Genomic DNA, 19166 nt, shown 5'->3' with positions numbered 1-19166 from the left:
ATGATCTCATCCAGGGGTTGATGTATCTAACTTCAACTTCATAATACATAGATGATCCTTCTGGTGGTCCTTCTGTAGCTCAGTTGGTAGAGCATGGCGCTTGTAACGCCAGGGTAGTGGGTTCGATCCCCGGGACCACCCATACGTAGAATGTATGCACACATGACTGTAAGTCGCTTTGGATAAAAGCGTCTGCTAAATGGCATATATTATTATTATTATATATTATTATTATTATTATTATATTATTATGATAATAATAATAATAATAATAATACAGTACTAGTAAACATTTTGGACACATTCAAGGGTTTTTCTTTATTTTGACTATTTTCTACATTTGATGTCTTCACTATTATTCTACGAACTATGAAATAACACGTATGAAATTATGTCGTAACCAAAAAAGTGTTAAACAAATCCAAATATATTTGAGATTCTTCAAAGTAGGCACCCTTTGACTTAATGACAGCTTTGCACACTCTTGGCATTCTTTCAACCAGCTTAATGAGGAATGCTTTTCCAACAGTCTTGAAGGAGTTCCCACATATGCTGAGCACTTGTTGGCTGCTTTTCCTTCACTCTGTGGTCCAACTCATCCCAAACCATCTCAATTGGGTTGAGGTCGGGTGATTGTGGAGGCCAGGTCATCTGATGCAGCACTCCATCACTCTACTTCTCTGTCAAATAGCCCTTACACAGCCTGGAGATGTGTTTTGGGTCATTGTCCTGTTGAAAAATATATGATAGTCCCACTAAGCGCAAACCAGATGGGCTGGCGTATTGATGTGGTAGCTATGCTGGTTAAGTTAGCCTTGAATTCTAAGTAAATCACTGACAGTGTCACCAGCAAAGCACCCCACACCATCTACTTCATGCTTCACTGTAGGAACCACACATGCAGAGATCATCCGTTCACCTACTCTGTGTCTCACAAAGACAAGGTGTTTGGAACCAAAAATCTCAAATTTGGACTCATCAGGCCAAAGGACAGATTTCCACTGGTCTAATGTCCATTGCTTGTGTTTCTTGGCCCAGCAAGTCTCTTCTTATTGGTATCCCTTAGTAGTGGTTTCTTTGCAGCTATGTTTACAAACTTGGATGTACTGAAAGCTACCCACCCTCGTCTTATTCAATCAAGTCCTGTTAACATGATCAACAAGTTGCTTTCTTGCTAATCCTTAAGCATTTAGATTGTCAGTTCGATTCTTGGTGGGGATTTGTGAGAGGTCAGTGTTCCCACTACCGTTGTATAGGTGGGCTCTCCCAACTCAATTGCTTTAAATCGAACATGTTGGGCTCTCCCAACTCAATTGCTTTAAATCGAACATGTTGGTATCAGAGAAAAACAATGAAATGGAAAATCTACTGGTGTTTAATTAAAAGCGAAAATGGGTTTTGTGCTCCAACAATGGGAGTAGACTGGCTGCCTGAAGCAAACACTGAATGCAGACAGAAGGCGGCACCAAAAGCCTCTGCTGTTGTGTTCCATAAAATGTAAATTGAAAACGCAACTTTTTTCCACTTCCTCCCTCAGCACAATCAGGAAGCTGGAGCCTTCTTACGTAATCCGGAAGTTTCTGGATGCTCAGAGGATCCACAACCTGACGGCCTACCTCCAGGCCCTGCACCGGCAGTCGCTGGCCAATGCCGACCACACCACCCTGCTGCTCAACTGCTACACCAAGCTCAAGGACAGCTCTAAGCTTGAAGAGTTCATCAAGGTTAGCATTTAAACTGTAAGCCAAGGGTTAGTTAACTGTGTGTGCAGGGGAGTTAACTGTGTGTGCAGGCTTTCATTCCGAGGGGTTCAGATAATCATGGTTCCGACTTAGAGGTCGACCGACTATGATTTTTCACTAGCGATACCGATTATTGGAGGACCCAAAAAAAGCAGATAATGAATAATTGGACAATTTTTATATACATATACAGTTGAAGTCGGAAGTTTACATACACTTATGTTGGAGTCATTAAAACTACTTTTTCAACCACTCCACAAATTTCTTGTTAACCAATTATAGTTTTGGCAAGTCGGTTAGGACATCTACTTTGTGCATGACACAAGTCATTTTTCCAACAATTGTTTACAGACAGATTATTTCACTTATAATTCACTATCACAATTCCAGTGGGTCAGAAGTTTACATACACTGTGGATGCATTTCAAGGCCTACCTTCAAACTCAGTGCCTCTTTGCTTGACATCATGGGAAAATCAAAAGAAATCAGCCAAGACCCCAGAAAAAGAATTGTAGACCGCCATAATGACCATTGTTATGTTTGGAGGAAAAAGGGGGATGCTTGCAAGCCGAAGAACATCATCCCAACCATGAAGCACGGGGGTGGCAGCATCATGTTGTTGGGGTGCTTTGCTGCAGGAGGGACTGGTGCGCTTCACAAAATGAGGTAGGAAAATTATAAGGCTATATTGAAGCAACATCTTGAGATCAGTCAGGAAGTTAAAAGCTTGGTCACAAATGGGTCTTCCAAATGGACAATGACCCCAAGCATACTTCCAAAGCTGTGGCAAGATGGCTCAAGCACAACAAAGTCAAGGTATCGGAGTGGCCATCATAAGCCTAGATCTAAAATGGCCCCGGGAGAAATGGCAGCAGTTTTACAGGCGCCCAACTAATTGTGCTATTATGTGTTAGTGTTATTTTTAACTTATTTTGTACATAATATTTCTGCAACCTTATCTTAGGGCAAAAAAAGAGCTTCTGGATATCAGGACAGCGATCACTTACCTTGGATTAGACAAAGAGTTTTTTTCTTCAACAAGCAGGATGCACAGGACATTCTCCAAACACCCGACAAGGCCAACATCCCAGTTATTTGCAAGAGGAAGAGACGCAGGTACAGAGGACACAGAGCGGGATGCCTCGCAAGAATCTGCAGAAGGCGAGTGGGAAAGCTGCAGTTAATGTCAATATTACTCGCCAATGTGCAATCGTTGGACAATAACGAATATCCTTAAAACGGGACATCAACTGTAATATTTTATGTTTCACAGAATTGCGGCTGAAGGATTAAATGGATATTAAAGCTAGCGGGATATATTCTGCACCGGCAACATAGAACAGCAGGACGAGGAGGGCGGTCTGTGCATATTTGTAAATAACAGCTGGTGCACGAAATCTAAGGAAGTCTTTAGATTTTGCTCGCCTGAGGTAGAGTATCTCGTGATAAATAGCAGACCACACTACTTTCCTAGGGAGGTATCATCGCTGTTTATATACCACCACAGACGATGCTGGCACTAAAACCGCACTCAGTCAGCTGTATAAGGAAATAAGCAAACAGGAAACCACTCACCCAGAGGTGGCGCCTCTAGTGGCCAGAGACTTTAATGCAGGGAAACTTAGAACTGATTTATCCAGTTATTTCCACCAACGTTAAATGTGTAACCAGAGGGGAGAAAACATTATAGATCACCTGTACTCCACACACAGGGACGTGTACAAAGCTGTCACTCGCCCTCCGTTTGGAAAATCCAACCACAATTCTATCCTCCTGATTCCTGCTTTCATACAAAAATTAAAGCAGGAAGCACCAGTGACTCGATCTATAAAAAAGTGTTCAGATGAAGTAGATGCTAAACTACAGGACTGTTTTGCTGTCACAGACTGGAACATGACTGGCATTCTTCCAATGGAATTAAGGAGTGCACCACATCAGTCACTGGCTTTATCAATAAGTGCATTGAGGACGTCGTCCCCACAGTGACTGTACGTACATGCCCCAACCAGAAGCCATGGATTACAGGCAACATTCGCACTGAGCTAAAGGGTAGAGTTGCCCATTTTAAGGTGCGGTACTCTAACCCGGAAGCTTACAAGAAATCCTGCTATGCCCTGTAAGGAAAAACCATCAAACAGGCAAAGCGTCAATACAGGGTAAGATTGAATCATACTACACCGGCTCCGACGCTCGTCTTATGTGGCAGGGCTTGCAAACTATTACAGATTACAAAAGGGAAGCACAGTCACGAGCTGCCCAATGACGCACTCTCTGTTTATCATATATGCACAGTCACTTTAACTGTACATTCATGTACATACTACCTCAATCAGCCCGACTAACCGGTGACCCTGCACATTTGGCTAACCGGGTTCTCTGCATTGTCCCACCACCCTCCAAACCCTCTTTTACGCTACCGCTACTCTCTGTTTATCATGTATGCATAGTCACTTTAACCATATCTACATGTACATACTACCTCAATCAGCCCGACTAACCGGTGCCTGTATGTAGCATCGCTACTGTTATAGCCTCACTACTGTATATAGCCTCGCTACTGTTATTTTTCACTGCCTTTTTACTGTTGTTTTTTTAGTTCTTACCTATTGTTCACCTAATACCTTTTTTTGCACTGTTGGTTAGAGCCTGTAAGTAAGCGTTTCACTGTTGTATTCGGCGCACATGACAAATAAACTTGGATTTGATCTCAATCCTAAAGAAATTTTGTGGGTAGAACTGAAAAAATGTGTGCAAGCAAGGGGGTCTACCAACATGATTCAGTTACACCAGCTCTGTCAGGAGGAGTGGGCCAAAATTCACCCAACTTATTGTGGGAAACTTGTGGAAGGCTACCTGAAACGTTTGACCCAAGTTAAACGATTTAAAGGCAATTCTACCAAATACTAATTGAGTGTATGTAAACGTCTAACCCACTGGGAATGTGATAAAGAAATATAAGCTGAAATATACGGGCCGTTTTAGTGGCACTGTATTGTCCTCAAATCAATCAAATTTTATTTATATAGCCCTTCGTCCATCAGCTGATATCTCAAAGTGCTGTACAGAAACCCAGCCTAAAACCCCAAACCGCAAGCAATGCAGGTGTAGAAGCACGCAAAGCGAGCAAAGAAGTTGTTTAGTCTGTCTGGGAGCAAGACGTCCTGGTCCAAGACTGTAGACGTCTGGGAGCAAGACTGTAGACCCTGCCACATACCTCTCGTGTCTGAGCTGTTGAATTGTGACTCTACTTTGTCTCTATACTGACGCTTAGCTTGTTTATTGCCTTGCGGAGGGAATAGCTGCACTGTTTGTATTCGGTCATGTTTCCGGTCACCTTGCCCTGATTTTAAAAGCAGTGGTTTGCGCTTTCAGTTTTGCTCTAATGCTGCCATCAATCCACAGTTTCTAGTTTGGGAATGTTTTAATAGACTCTGTCGGTACGACATCGCCGATGCACTTGCTAATAAACCCGCTCACCGACTCAGCGTATTCGGCAATTATTTTTTGCCGCAATGCGGAACATATCCTAGTCCACGTGATCGAAGCAGTCTTGAAGCGTGCAATTCGATTGGTCGGACTACCATTTGAATAATGGATGTTCTTATAGGCACTTTAGTTTTGCCAGCCTAATCTCGGGGAGTCGATAGGCTTGAAATCATGAACAGCGCATTGCATCAAGCATTGCTAAGAGCTGCTGGCAAACACAGGAAAGTGCTGTTTGAATGAATGCTTACGAGCCTGCTGCCTACCACTGCTCAGTCAGACAGCTTTATCATACAGAAATGCGAGCCTTTGGTCATTAATATGGTCAATTCCGGAAACTATAATTTTCGAAAACAAAACGTTTATTCTTTCAGTGAAATACAGAAACGCTACGTATTTTATCTAATGGATGGCAACCCCAAGTTTAATATTGCTGTTACATTGCACTACCTTCAATGTTTATGTCATAATTATGTAAAATTCTGGCAAATTAATTAGTCTTTGTTTGGAAGAAATGGTCTTCAGTTTTTAGCGGCCCAAACTGCTGCATATATCCTGTCTCTGCTTGCACTGAACGCAAGAGAAGTGACACAATTTCCCTAGTTAATATTGCCTGCTAAACATTAATATCTTAACTAAATATGCAGGTTTAAAAAAATATATAGTTCTGTGTATTGATTGTAAGAAAGGCACTGATGTTTATGGTTAGGTACATTTGTGCAATGATTGTGCTTTTTTTCCTGAATGCGCTTTTGTTAAATCATCACCCGTTTGGTGAAATTGAAGTAGGCTGTGATTCGATGAGAAATTAACAGGCACTGCATTGACTATATGCTACGCAGGACAAGCTAGTTAACCTAGTAATATCATCAACCATTTGTTGTTAACTAGTGATTATGTGAAGATTGTTTAAAAAAAAAAAGTTTAATGATAGCTAGCAACTTACCTTGCCTTCTTGCAGCCACAAGGTCCTTTTGATGCTGCATTCACGTAACAGGTGGTCAGCCTGCCACGCAATCTCCTCGTGGATTGCCATGCCAATTAATATGTCGATCTCTAGTCCAGACTTAAGTCTGGGAGTAGTCGAAGCAGATGTTTTAGTGATGGCCTGGAACAAAAGCATACACACAGAGTAGCTTTCCAGGATCATAATCATTGACCTGAGAAGGATTCCAGGGTTTCAGAATACTATTTTGGATTAGAAAATGATGATCGAAAACCTATTGCTGTGTATGGATATGGACAAGGAATGGACAGATACTGTATGTATGACATCATGCACAGAAGGTCTCAACGCTCTGACATCTCCTTTCCCGTTCAACCCCCTTCAGAGCAGCGAGAGCGAGGTCCACTTTGACGTGGAGATTGCAATCAAGGTGCTGCGCCAGGCAGGCTACCACAGTCACGCAGTCTTCCTGGCCGAGAGGCACCAGCACCACAAGTGGTACCTGAAGATCCAGCTTGAGGACCTGAAGGTGAAAGAGACTAGAAAGTAATAGTGGATGTAGTAGTGTTAAGATTAGCTGTCTGAGCTAGATAAATGGACACCGGGTCCCCCCTGCTTACATGGCCTAACTGCCAGATCTCTTAATTTTGTCCCTGATAAAATAAGATAGAGCTTTGTGTCTGTTTCAGGCTGTTGGACAATGTTGAAATGCGCAGCAATGTCATTTGACTGTGTTTAGATTACTGAGTCAAAATCTACATTCAAGGATAGTTTAAATATTGATCACATTGAGGGAATAAACACATTTTACAATTGGTGATTATAATTGGACAAAGAACCTCTAATACCCTTGGGTAAAGTCTACCTGATTCGAACGAGCCTTTACTGAAATTCAAACCCCTTTGTTTCCCTCTATGTTCCATACAGAACTACCAGGAGGCTTTGCGTTACATTGGACGACTTCCTTTCGACCAGGCAGAGAGCAACATGAAACGCTACGGCAAGACCCTGATGCACCACGTCCCCGACGGCACCACACTGCTTCTCAAGGGCCTGTGTACCGACTACCAGCCCAGCCGGGATGCCATGGAAAGAGACAGCCTGGACAGAGGCCCGGTGGTGGCCAAGAAGGTACGCCGTAAGCGGTTACCACCTTAACAGGCGGCCTCACCTTCCGGGCAGCTGAGCACATTAGTCCTAGTGTTACTAGTCTAGCAGCATTAGCACTTTGGACTTGAGATCCTTTCTCTAATTAAAGTGGCTTTATCAATTACGTGTAAGTAATACAGCTTCTATTGATAAGGATGGTACTACTTCTAATGGTAATGATGATACAATGATGATAAAATGCATGTATCATGTATAATAATGGTGGTAATAGTACCAGCACTCACTGTACTTAACTTTATCTCCCAGGCAAATTCAGAGGAGTTCATCTCTGTGTTTGCTAATAACCCGCGGGAGCTAAGGGCCTTCCTGGAGCACATGATTGAGGTGGAGCCCTTCTCCTCTCAGGGGGTGTATGACACACTGCTAGAACTACGGCTGCAGGACTGGGCACATGAACAAGACTCTGAGGTGATGGGAACACAGACAATAATTTGTATGGAAAACTGCCACGTGTTCACTCAACCTCAATTCACGTAGATATACATTTACCAAATGTTTCATATTAGATGACATACCTGCAGCCTAAATTATTTGTTATTACATTTTCTGAACAAACACCTTTCCTTACCTTTTTGTCTGGAGTATCAAATGTTTGGTTTTGCCTGGTCTTTCTGACTGTCTTTCTATTTTGTCTGGCAGAGGAAGAAGGTCCTGCAGGGGGCAGCACTGTCCTTGCTGAGGAGTGACAACACCGTATTTGACAAGGCCCTCGTCCTGTGCCAGATGCACAACTTCAAAGAAGGGGTCCTATACCTCTATGAGAAGGGCAAACTGTGAGTATTCCTGTCTCTAAACCTCTCCAGTCTGAAACACACGATCCCAATTCCAATATTTCTGCTTCTCCCTGAAGTCTACACTCGTTCAATAGAAAATGACTGAAGTGAAAGTCACCAAGTGAAATACTGCTAGAGTAAAGGTATTTGGTTTTAAATATACTTAAGTATCAAAAGTAAATGTAATTGCTAAAATATTCTTAAGTATTAAAAGCGCAAGTATAAATAATTTCAAATTCCTTTATATTAAGCAAACAAGACGGCACCATTTTCTTGTTTTTTTTATATATGCATGTACGTATATCTACCAGTACACTCCAACATAATTTACAAACCAAGCATGTGTGTTTAATCAGTCTGCCAGATCAGAGGCAGTAGGGATGATCTCTTGATAAGTGCGTGAACTGGACAAAAATGTATGGAGTAACAAGTACGTTATTTTCTATAGGAATGTTGTAAAGTAAAAGTTGTCAAATATAAATAGTAAAGTACAGATACCCCCAAAAAATACTTAAGTTGTACTTTAAAGTATTTTTACACAAGTACTTTACACCACTGGACTTCTTGGACTTTATTGGTGTACTGATATTGTCAATGATGTAATTTGATTGATATAGTTGCTGATGTCCCTCTTTCTCTAGGTACCAACAGATCATGCATTACCACATGCAGAATGAGGAGTATGGCAAAGTGGTGGAGGCCTGCAAGCGCTATGGCGACCAGGAAGTATGCTTGTGGGAGCAGGCGCTGGGATACTTTGCCCGCAAAGAGGAGGACTGCAAGGCCTACATCAGCCAAGTCCTGGAGCACATCGACCAGAACAACCTGATGCCTCCTCTATTGGGTGAGTGTGAGCCAGTGGCTATATTTGCAGTTTTTCTCTGCATCTCTCCTTCTCTATAGATGAAGACTCTGGGGCTTTCTGTAGAGATGTGCCTACTAATCACTGCCTGAATTATCAGACCTCACCAACTTAAAAGAAACTCCAACTTTCTTTGGGGTATTTTTCCTCCACTTCCTGTCATTGAATGTCTCACTGGCTAGTGTTCAGTTCTATTTTGACGTCACATGCGCACATCCATGATGAACTTTCCAGGTTAAGTGAACCTTAACCCGGAAGTGCCTTCAGAAAGTATTCACACCCCTCGACTTTTCCCACATTTTGTTGTTATAGTCTGAATTTAAAATTTGTCACTGGCATACATGCAATTCCTGAATTAATGTAAAAATGGAATTGTTCATTTTTCTTTTGGAACAAATTCATTACAAATGAAAAGCTGAAGTGTCTTAAGTCGATAAGTATTCAACCCCTTTGTTAAGTCGCATACGTTGCATGGACTCACTCTGTGTGCAAGTGTTTTTCCAGATTTTTGAATGACTACCTCAACTCTATACCCTGCACATACAATTATCCGTGAAGTCCCTCAGTTGAGCACTGAATTTCAAACACAGATTTAACCAGAGGTTTTCCAAAGGAGAACAATGTTGTTGAGCCAGCCTCTGTTAAGTTACTCTACAATACTAACCTAATTGACAGTGAAACAAGGAAGCCTGTACAGAATAAAAATATTCCAAAACATGCATCCTGTTTGTAACATGGCACTAAAGTAATACTGCAATAAACTTTTGGTCCTGAATACAAAGTGTTATGATTTGGGAAAATCCAATACAACACATTACTGGGTACCACACTCCATATTTTCAAGCACAGTGGTGGCGGCATCATGTTATGGGTATGCTTGTAATTGTTAAGGATTGGGGAGTTTGTCAGGATAAAAAAAGAAACAGAATTGAGCTAAGCACAGGCAAAATCCTACAGGAAAACCTGGTTCAGTCTGCTTTCTACCAGACACTGTGAGATGAATTCACCTTTCAGCAAGACAATAACCTAAAACACAAGGCCAAATCTACACTGAAGTTTCTTACCAAAAAGACGGTGAATGTTCCTGAGTGGCAGAGTTCGTTTGGACTTAAATCTGCTTAAATCTATGGCAAGACTTAAAAGGGTTGTCTAGCAATGATCAACAAGCAATTTGATAGACCTGTAAGAATTTTGAAAAGAGTAATGGGCAAATGTTCCCAATCCAGGTGTGCAAAGCTCTTAGACTTACCCAGAAAGACTCACGGCTGTAATCGTTGCCAAAGGTGATTCTAACATGTATTGATTTGGGTGAGAATACTGATGTAAATTAGATATTTCTGTATTTAATTTTCAATAAATTAGCAAAAATGTCTCAAATTTGTTTACACTTTGTCATTGTGTGTAGATGGATGAGGAACAAAAATATATTTAATCCATTTTGAATTCAGGCTGTAACACAACAAAATGTAGAACAAGTCTTTGGGGGTGTAAATGCTTTCTGAAGGTACTGTATATGCTCCTAGAAAAAGTACTTGCCGCATTATTATAGCAGAGTGGGATCATTTTATTGTGCACTGTTGCTAAGTTTGTGTGTGTGCATGCATGTCTATGCACGTGTTGGTCCACAGTGGTGCAGACGCTGGCACACAACTCCACAGCCACGCTATCGGTCATCAAGGACTACCTGATCAACAAGCTGCAGAGGGAGAGCCAGCAGATTGAGGACGATGAGCGCAAGATCCGCCAGTACCGCGAGGAGACGGCCCACCTCCGCGCCGAGATCCAGGAACTCAGAAGCAGGTGAGGGACAGGACCATCCTAACCAAAGTCCAGTCCTAAAACAACACCTATCCCCTAGAGCTGGGTCTTGTTCAGTTTCCTCCATGTTCCATCCATCCAGTTCATCTGACATGTATAAGGGGTTCCTCCAATCACAATTGGATCAAAGTGTCCTCTGGATGCGATGTGTTGCGCACTGTCCTCGCAATCTCTGCAGAGCGCATCGGAGTAGAATTATTGTAGGCCTACATTGACCTGCACGTCAAGTGAGTTGATCATTGCTAGTTAGTGAGTTATTTGCCCAGTTATAGCACATTTTATGTTGCACAGAAAACCCTGGAAAAGTCATGGTGTTTGTATCACCTGTGTGTGCGAGTGGGCCGTTGCCAGAGAAAGAGAGATTGCAGCAGCAGGTAGAATATTGGTATACAACAGACTAACTAGATAACCAGCCAAACTACACAATAAGCTTTGAATTGGCTGTTTCGCTAGTTAACTATTTAGCTATTTGCATATATTAATGTAATTGTCATGTCCGGTGTCCTAAAACTTTCCACCGGTACTCGTGTATAACTGAAAATGACCGACACGCAGTTGAAACCAATGTTGCATACTCCGATTTGTAAAACTCCCTCAAGCCCTCAAAATTGGGTGTTGAAAATGTGTTCTGACGTTGTTGGAGAGATGGCATTCTTCTCTATTCAATACGGGCCATTTACTTGTGCCAATGTAAAAAAATATATTCTTAGAATAGCCTGATTGGCTTTCCAAGTGGCACAGCGGTCTAACGCTAAGAACACACCGAGAGCGTCATTGCATTTTTGTACACCAGAATTACATTCATTTCCAATGAAACGCTGCGTTTGTAAAATCTCTTGCAGTATTGCGTTGCAGTGGCAGTTGCAGTGCCTTCGGTGTGGTGCATACGTTGTGTTTATCGAACGTATGCGTTAAACTGTATGCATAGACAGCTTGACAGAAATGGTAGAAGTTGAAAATAAAGGAGAGCCGCACACTAAGAGCTCAGATGCAAAAAATGTATTTCCAACTTTTCGACAGGCACGCTGTCTTCATCAGGGTATAATCAAACACTGCAGGGTGACTCGTTTATATAGTGTCAAAAGACACACACCGAGGTGTCTAATCATGGCCAAGTATGGCCTAATATCATTGGTTAATTCTCAAATATTAAAATGACATGCAAAGAACATAGAAAAACAAATGAATAGCATACGATCATAGAATCAATAAGAGACTACATAAGCCTACAAACAATTACAATGGCAGTCACAAGAATCACAAGAATGGGTTCAGATCAAAGTCGACATTGAGACCGACGGGAGCAAGGGTCTTTAAATTAACAAATTAACGTTTTAACAAGTTGTCGGGTCACCCCCTCTCCTAGGGAGGGTGACATGTTCGATGCCAATATAACGCAGAGACAATATCAAGTGGTTTGTTTAAAAAAAGTGGGTCGTAACTGGGTAAGTCGAGTTTTTGCACCTAATGGTGCTACGATGCTCTGAGATACGTACTTTAAATTTGCGCTTTGTTTTACCCACATAATTTTTACCACAAGGGCAAGTTATAACATAAATAACTTCCTTGTGGAGAACGTAATAACACCTTTGATTGGGATCTGTTTCCCTGTTTGGGGGTGTTTGAAGGATCTTCATTTGTAAGTGCCATTGCATTGAGCACAGCCATTACACTTGAAGTTTCCATTCAGTAGGGGCGCAAATACACATTGTGCAGGGATATCTTGGGGTGGTAAATCAGTGTACCAATTGGTCTCTGAGATTTCTGCCCCGTGAGAATACGACCAAGGGAAGGTCAGAAAACACATTACCGAGACGATCATCCGATTTAAGAATGTGCCAGTGTTTGAACAATTCCCTTAATTTGTTCAGAGCACTTAGAATAGTTAGAACGCAAGAATACTTATTATTACGAGACTGACCTTGAAAAAAACTCAAAACAAAACATGACCTTTCTCAATGGCAGTATTAATCTGATCATTTTTGTACCTCTCCTTGAATTTTCTTTGCGTCTCAGCTTTGTTTTAGTTTTTTTGCAAATTCTTTTGATTAGACAGAATTGGCTGTAAGGCAAACTATTTTTCAAGGGAAGTGGGTGACAACTGTCAGCCCTCGACAAACTGTTACGATCAGTAGGTTTCCTGTAAAGATTAGTGTATGGAACATTATTTTCACACAAGATCAGAAGACCAATTTGTAAGTCGCTCTGGATAAGAGCGTCTGCTAAATGACTTAAATGTAAATGTAAATCAAGAAAACTGATTTGACGTGTATCAGATTGCATTGTAAATCTCAAATTTGAATGTTGAACTTTTGTTGCATACATATCCAGATGACGATGCGTACTATTTTGCACAGTGACACTGTCTGTGTGTTCAAAGTGTAAGGCAGCTTGAGGTGTCACTACAGCCCCAGGTTCAATCCCAGGCTGTATCACAGCCGGCCGTGACCGGGAGACCAATTTTGCCCAGCGTCGTCTGGGTTAAGGGAGGGTTTGGCCGGCCGGGATTTCCTTGTCCCGTCGTGCTGTAGCGACTCCTTGTTGCGGGCCAGGCGCCTGCCAGCTGACTTCGGTCGCCAGTCGGACAGTGTTTCCTCCGACACATTGGTGTAGCTGGCTTCCAGGTTAAGCTAGCAGTGCGGCTTGGCAGGGTCGTGTTTCGGACTAAGCATTGCTCTCGACCTTTGTCTCTCCCGATTTCCGTAGGGGAGTTGCAGTGATAGGACAAAACTCTAACTACCAATTTCATATCCCGAAATTGGGGAGAAAAAGGGGTAAAAAGTACCTAAAAGAAAAACCTAATTGACAAGTAACTCCTATGCTGTCAAGGTCTCCCTGAAAACGTAATATTCTAGACGTATTTATATTTTTGTTCAGTATATTTACACAACAATTTCAATGTTTTTACAAAGTTACAGTTTTATATATAAGAAAATAAGTCAATTGAAATATATTAATTAGGCTCTAATCTATGGATTTCACATGACTGGGCAGGGGTGCAGCCATTGGTGGACCTGGGAGGGCATGTGCCTAGATCCCCAGTGGGTGGGGAGCCAGGCACATGCCCTCCCAGGTCCAGCCAATCAGAATTATTTTTCCTGACCAAAAGGGATTTATTACAGCCAGAAATACTTCTCAGTTTCATCAGTTCTCCGGGTGGCTGGTCTCAGCTAATCACGCAGGTGAAGCAGCTGGATGTGGAGATCCTGGGCTGAAGTTGTTACCTGTGGACTGTGGTTGTGAGTCCGGTTGGATGTACTGACCTATTTGATAAAACGATGGAGGCAGCTTTATGGTAAAGAAATGAACATTCAATTCTCTGGCAACAGCTCTGGTGGACTTTTCTGCAGTCAACATGCCAATTGCACACTCCCTCAACTTGAGACATCGTTGGCATTGTGTTGTGTGACAACTACTCATTTTAGAGTGGTATTTTATTGTCTCCAGCACAAGCCGCACCTTAGTATTGATCATACTGTTTAATCGACTTCTTGATATACCACACCTGTCAGGTGGATGGATTATCTTGGCAAAGGAGAAATGCTCACTAACAGGGATGTAAACAAATTTGTGCACTATTTGAGAGAAATAAGCTTTTTGTGCATATGGAAAATGTCTGATCATTTACTTCAGTTCATGGGACTAACACTACATGTTGCATTCATATTTTTGTTCAGTATAGATTAACTTGTCCTAGTTAGCTACTTTGCTTTGAAGTCGCCCACCTTAGCCATTTGATCTCTGGTTCATTAAATGAGGGAATTACTTTATAAAGACAAACAGTATTTGGTTAGAATTGTAATGTTGCAAGGTGGATTGTTGGCCGGATGTGCAGGATTTTGCTCCAGCCCTGCTCTAACACCAGATTGTACAAAAAATCAGCAGCTCAACAGGACCTTGATAAGCTGACTTGGGTATGTTTGAGCAGGGCTGGATCAAAGTCCTGCACACCCAGTAGCGCTTCAGATGGAGGGTTATATATAGTAGCCTATCAGTGCAGTATTTTACTTCATGGAGGGTTAAGTGCCTTGCTCAAGGCCACACCGGCAGGTGATATAATACATGGGATCAGAGACTAGCAGCCTCCTATTGTCAATACCAGTGATTAATAATTATTTTGATTTTGTGAAGTGGTTCCTTGCATCATACAACACAATTTTGTCACCTTTTTGGCTCATGTTCTTACAGACCTTTTTTGGAGGGGAATAAGTGACTTGAGCTTTCGGACAAGTAAAAAATGTGTCCTACTTGTCCAAAGAATAAATGGCTAAAAAGTTAATGTCAAGCCCTGCTGTATTTTGAATGATTGATTTGAACTCATGAAGACCATTACATGAAACTGTACTGATTTTAATTTTTTTCTCTCTCACAGCGCAAAGATTTTCCAGAAGACCAAGTGCAGCATGTGCAACAGCCCCCTCGAGCTGCCCTCTGTTCACTTCCTGTGCAGTCACTCCTTCCACCAGCACTGTTTTGAGAGCTACGCAGAGAGTGAGGCCGAGTGTCCCACCTGCACACCGGAAAACCGGAAGGTCATGGACATGCTGCGGGCCCAGGACCAGAAACGAGACCTGCACGACCACTTCACCAGACAGGTGACACACACTGACAGCCCTAGTCACTCCACTTTCATCTTTGTGTGTTTGTTCAGCTGCCCAGTGACACGAGCCTACCAGATGAGCTAAACTTCTTCTATGCTCACTTAGAGGCAAATAACACTGAAACAGGCATGAGAGCACCAGCTGTTCCGGAAGACTGTGTGATCACTCTCTCCGCAGCCGATGTGAGTAAGGCCTTTTAAACAGGTCAACATTCACAAGGCTGCACGACCAGAAGGATTACCAGGACGTATACTGCGAACATGCACTGACCAACTGGCAAGTGTCTTCACTGACATGTTCAACTTCTCCTTGTCTGAGTCTGTAGTACCAGTACATGTTTTAAGCAGACCACCATAGTGCCTGTGCCCAAGAACACTAAGGTAACCTGCCTAAACGACTACCGACCCGTAGCACTCACGTCTGTAGCCATGAATTGCTTGCGACACTCATCAATAAATTAAGGACCCTGGGACTAAACACCTCCCTCTGCAACTGGATTCTAGACTTCCTGACGGGCTGCCCCCAGGTAGTAAGGGTAGGTAACAACACATCCACCATGCTGATCCTCAAAACAGGGCCCCCTCAGGAGTGCGTGCTCAGTCCTCTCCTGTACTCCCTATTCACTCATGACTGCACGGCCAGGCACAACTCCAACACCATCATTAAGTTTGCTGATGACACAACAGTGGTAGGACTGATCACCGACAGGAAAAGGCGGACCGAGCACACCCATTCTCATCGACGAGGTTGCAGTGGAGTAGGTTGAGAGCTTCAAGTTCATTGGTGTCCACATCACCAACAAACTAACATGGTCCAAGCACACCAAGACAGTTGTGAAGAGGGCACGACAAAACCTATTCCCTCTCAGGAGACTGAAAAGATTTGGCATGGGTCCTCAGATCCTCAAAAGGTTCTACAGCTGCACCATCGAGAGCATCCTGACTGGTTGCATCACTGCCTGATATGGCAACTGCTCGGCCTCTGACCGCAAAGCACTACAGAGGGTAGTTTCTAACAGCCCAGTACATCACTGGGGCCAAGCTTCCTGCAATCTAGGACCTCTATACCAGGCGGTATCAGAGAAAGACCATAACAATTGTCAGACTCCAGCCACCCTAGTCATAGACTGTTCTCTCTTCTACCGCACGGCAAACGGTACAGGAGCACCAAGTCTAGGTCCAAGAGGCTTCTAAACTCCTGAACATCTAATTAAATGGCTACCCAGACTATTTGCATCCCCCCCTCTTTTATACCACTGCTACTCTCTGTTATCATCTATGCATAGTCACTAATATCTCATGTAACCTACATGTACATACTACCTCAACTAACTCTGTACTCTGTACCGGTACACCCCTGTATATAGTCTCGCTATTGTAATTTTACTTCTGCTCTTTAATTACTTGTTACTTTTATTTCTTTTTCTTATCTGTATTTGTTTAAACTGCATTGTTGGTTAGGGACTCGTAAGTATGCATTTCAATGTAAGGGCTACACCTGTTTTATTCGGCGCATGTGACTAATAACATTTGATTTGATATTTTGTGGTAACTGCTGAGGGGGTGACTAAAGTGAAAATACCCTCTTTGCTTGCCTTTTCTTGTTCTCTCTCGCTCCCTCTTTTGTGTTCAAGTATGTTTTATTGGCACATGACTTGAAACTACATCAAAGTTTTATATACTGTAGTAGTAAATAGTCATTCAATAAAATGTAGTAATAGTGCAACACTGAATCTATCAAGTCCAAAGATCAATAAAAAGTTCACTACTATAAGAGGAAAGTAAATTTAACACTCATATTTTTTTTTCAGAACTGATGTGTACACTATCATTTCTTTATCTTGGCTCACTTATTTCTATTCATTTCAGCTGCGGTGCTCCAATGATGGTTTCTCCGTGGTGGCGGACTACTTTGGCCGTGGGGTGTTCAACAAGCTGACCCTGGTCACCGACCCGCCGGGCAGCAAGGTGGGGGTGGGAAGCCTGGAGGCAGACCTGCAGAGGGACCTACTCATCCACACCAAGAGGAACACTTGAGGGCCACAAGGCACAATGGATACAACAGCTTGCGACTGTACACTATTACCCTTTTCACACTATCATGCTGACCCAAACCAAGCTGGGCTGGCTCTGATATTTTATTTTCAGATTGTCCTTTTTAGCACAGTTGGTTTGTGTGGCTCGGCTTGGTTCAACTCCATTGTGTGAAAAGCCCTTAGGTTCTGTGTTTTGCTGTCTGCTGCTCAAGCTAAGAATAAACTACTATACCCAGCTGCAATGGGGTCCCTGACCCATCGTGCTTTGTTCTGTAGTACACAATGCCACAATATTTAGTCAAGATTAATCAGTCATGCTCCTGTCACAACACCAGTAAGAGATGTGTTGATAGTTTCTGTTTCTGATGCATGTTACACGTCTGTGCATCTGGGTTGTGTTTATTAGGTGAAATTAACAGAAAACGTTTTTGCAATGTGCAATGAATATGAGCATTACTTATTGTACAGGTAGTTGCTGTTTTCTTCAATATGACACCTAATAAACAACCCTGGTCCAAGCACAGAGGTTCAGAATGAAGGGTGGTTGGGTGGATTTTGTTTTTATGCACTTGATTTATGTGCATTGTGTAATGTCTTTGAGCACTCTGTTAGAATTTGTATTTTTTAAAGAAGGCTATCTCTTGAAATGTGGCTTATTGATACTGGGTAGATGCATTTTATTCCTTGTTGTGCCTTCTTGAAATGCTGTGTGCATGTATTTCTTTCCATATGAGATGTGTCATGCCATCTCATATTTGGGTTTTATACCATGGCCTTGTTGAATACTCGTTTCTGATTGGCTTGAAGGGCATTCTCAAGCGTGCATTATTTCCCTATGAAGCACGGTATATCAGCATGTAAAATTAAATCGCTATAGTTCATGCTTACATGTTTTGTTTGAGCTGGTTTTGAAACCAAAAATCGAATTGAAAACATTGAATTTGATGTTCATAATAGCATTCTAGGACTGATGGTTTGGTTAGCTAAACTAACATGTCAATTTGTAAGTCGCTCTGGATAAGAGCGTCTGCTAAATGACTTAAATGTAAATGATGTAAATGTCTGTTTGGTTAGTTACTAACATGTGTCTGTTTGGTTACCATAGAAACTACTGTGGCTATCGAGTAAACTTACTGGGTACTTCAGTGGATGTTGAACACATTTCTACCAACACATTTCTAGTGGAAATTATGCTTAATTATAGCCATGGTTTAAAATGGATAATCAACTCTGGGCTCTATGCATCCTCTGTAAAATATTGCAACTCCATGGACGGTCAGTTCCACTCAGCTAGGGCATAATGGAACACACCTTACATGTCGTTCATTATCTTCCACAGAACGCATAGCCCCTCGTTAATTATCCCTTCCTTATAAAAATGTAGCCCATCTCACACTTCACTTTTTAAAGTCTGAATTTGGCTAACCCTAAACATCATTAATGTCTTTAATACACTTCTCTTCAAGGTGACTTCCAGAAATGTGCATGTTGTGGCTGGTGAAACATTTAGCCTAGATAGTGTGGTATCAACCAGTGATTCTGCAATGTCTTTGTATCAATCCACTAATGTTGTATATAGATTTGACCTGCACATTACCTGAATAATGAATGAACTAGCTACATGTCATATGCTTAGAATTCTAGTTCTATGCATTAGCATACTTGAAATGTGTCACATAAATGATCTTGTTTAAAAATGTTTGTGCTTATCTAAATAAATGTGCACATATACTCAA

General features: G+C 42.0%; 1 protein-coding gene across 2 annotated transcripts in view; it reads left to right on the top strand.

Annotated features, from left to right (window-relative positions):
• The window catches only part of vps11 (VPS11 core subunit of CORVET and HOPS complexes), a 22819-nt gene extending 3653 nt beyond the window's left edge, over positions 1 to 19166 (top strand). For both annotated transcript variants that reach the window (XM_046306895.1, XM_046306897.1), the window contains exons 9-17: positions 1538 to 1724; positions 6557 to 6700; positions 7099 to 7302; positions 7588 to 7749; positions 7981 to 8114; positions 8756 to 8958; positions 10605 to 10776; positions 15167 to 15389; positions 17264 to 19166. In XM_046306895.1, the coding sequence (XP_046162851.1) occupies positions 1538 to 1724; positions 6557 to 6700; positions 7099 to 7302; positions 7588 to 7749; positions 7981 to 8114; positions 8756 to 8958; positions 10605 to 10776; positions 15167 to 15389; positions 17264 to 17431 (1597 nt within the window). In that variant the 3' untranslated portion in view covers positions 17432 to 19166. The remainder of the gene's footprint in view (positions 1 to 1537; positions 1725 to 6556; positions 6701 to 7098; positions 7303 to 7587; positions 7750 to 7980; positions 8115 to 8755; positions 8959 to 10604; positions 10777 to 15166; positions 15390 to 17263) is intronic.

This window comes from Oncorhynchus gorbuscha, linkage group LG16 (assembly GCF_021184085.1).
Source record: "Oncorhynchus gorbuscha isolate QuinsamMale2020 ecotype Even-year linkage group LG16, OgorEven_v1.0, whole genome shotgun sequence".
NCBI classification, from domain to species: Eukaryota; Metazoa; Chordata; class Actinopteri; order Salmoniformes; family Salmonidae; genus Oncorhynchus; species Oncorhynchus gorbuscha.
This window is presented reverse-complemented; position numbering and strand designations above follow the sequence as displayed.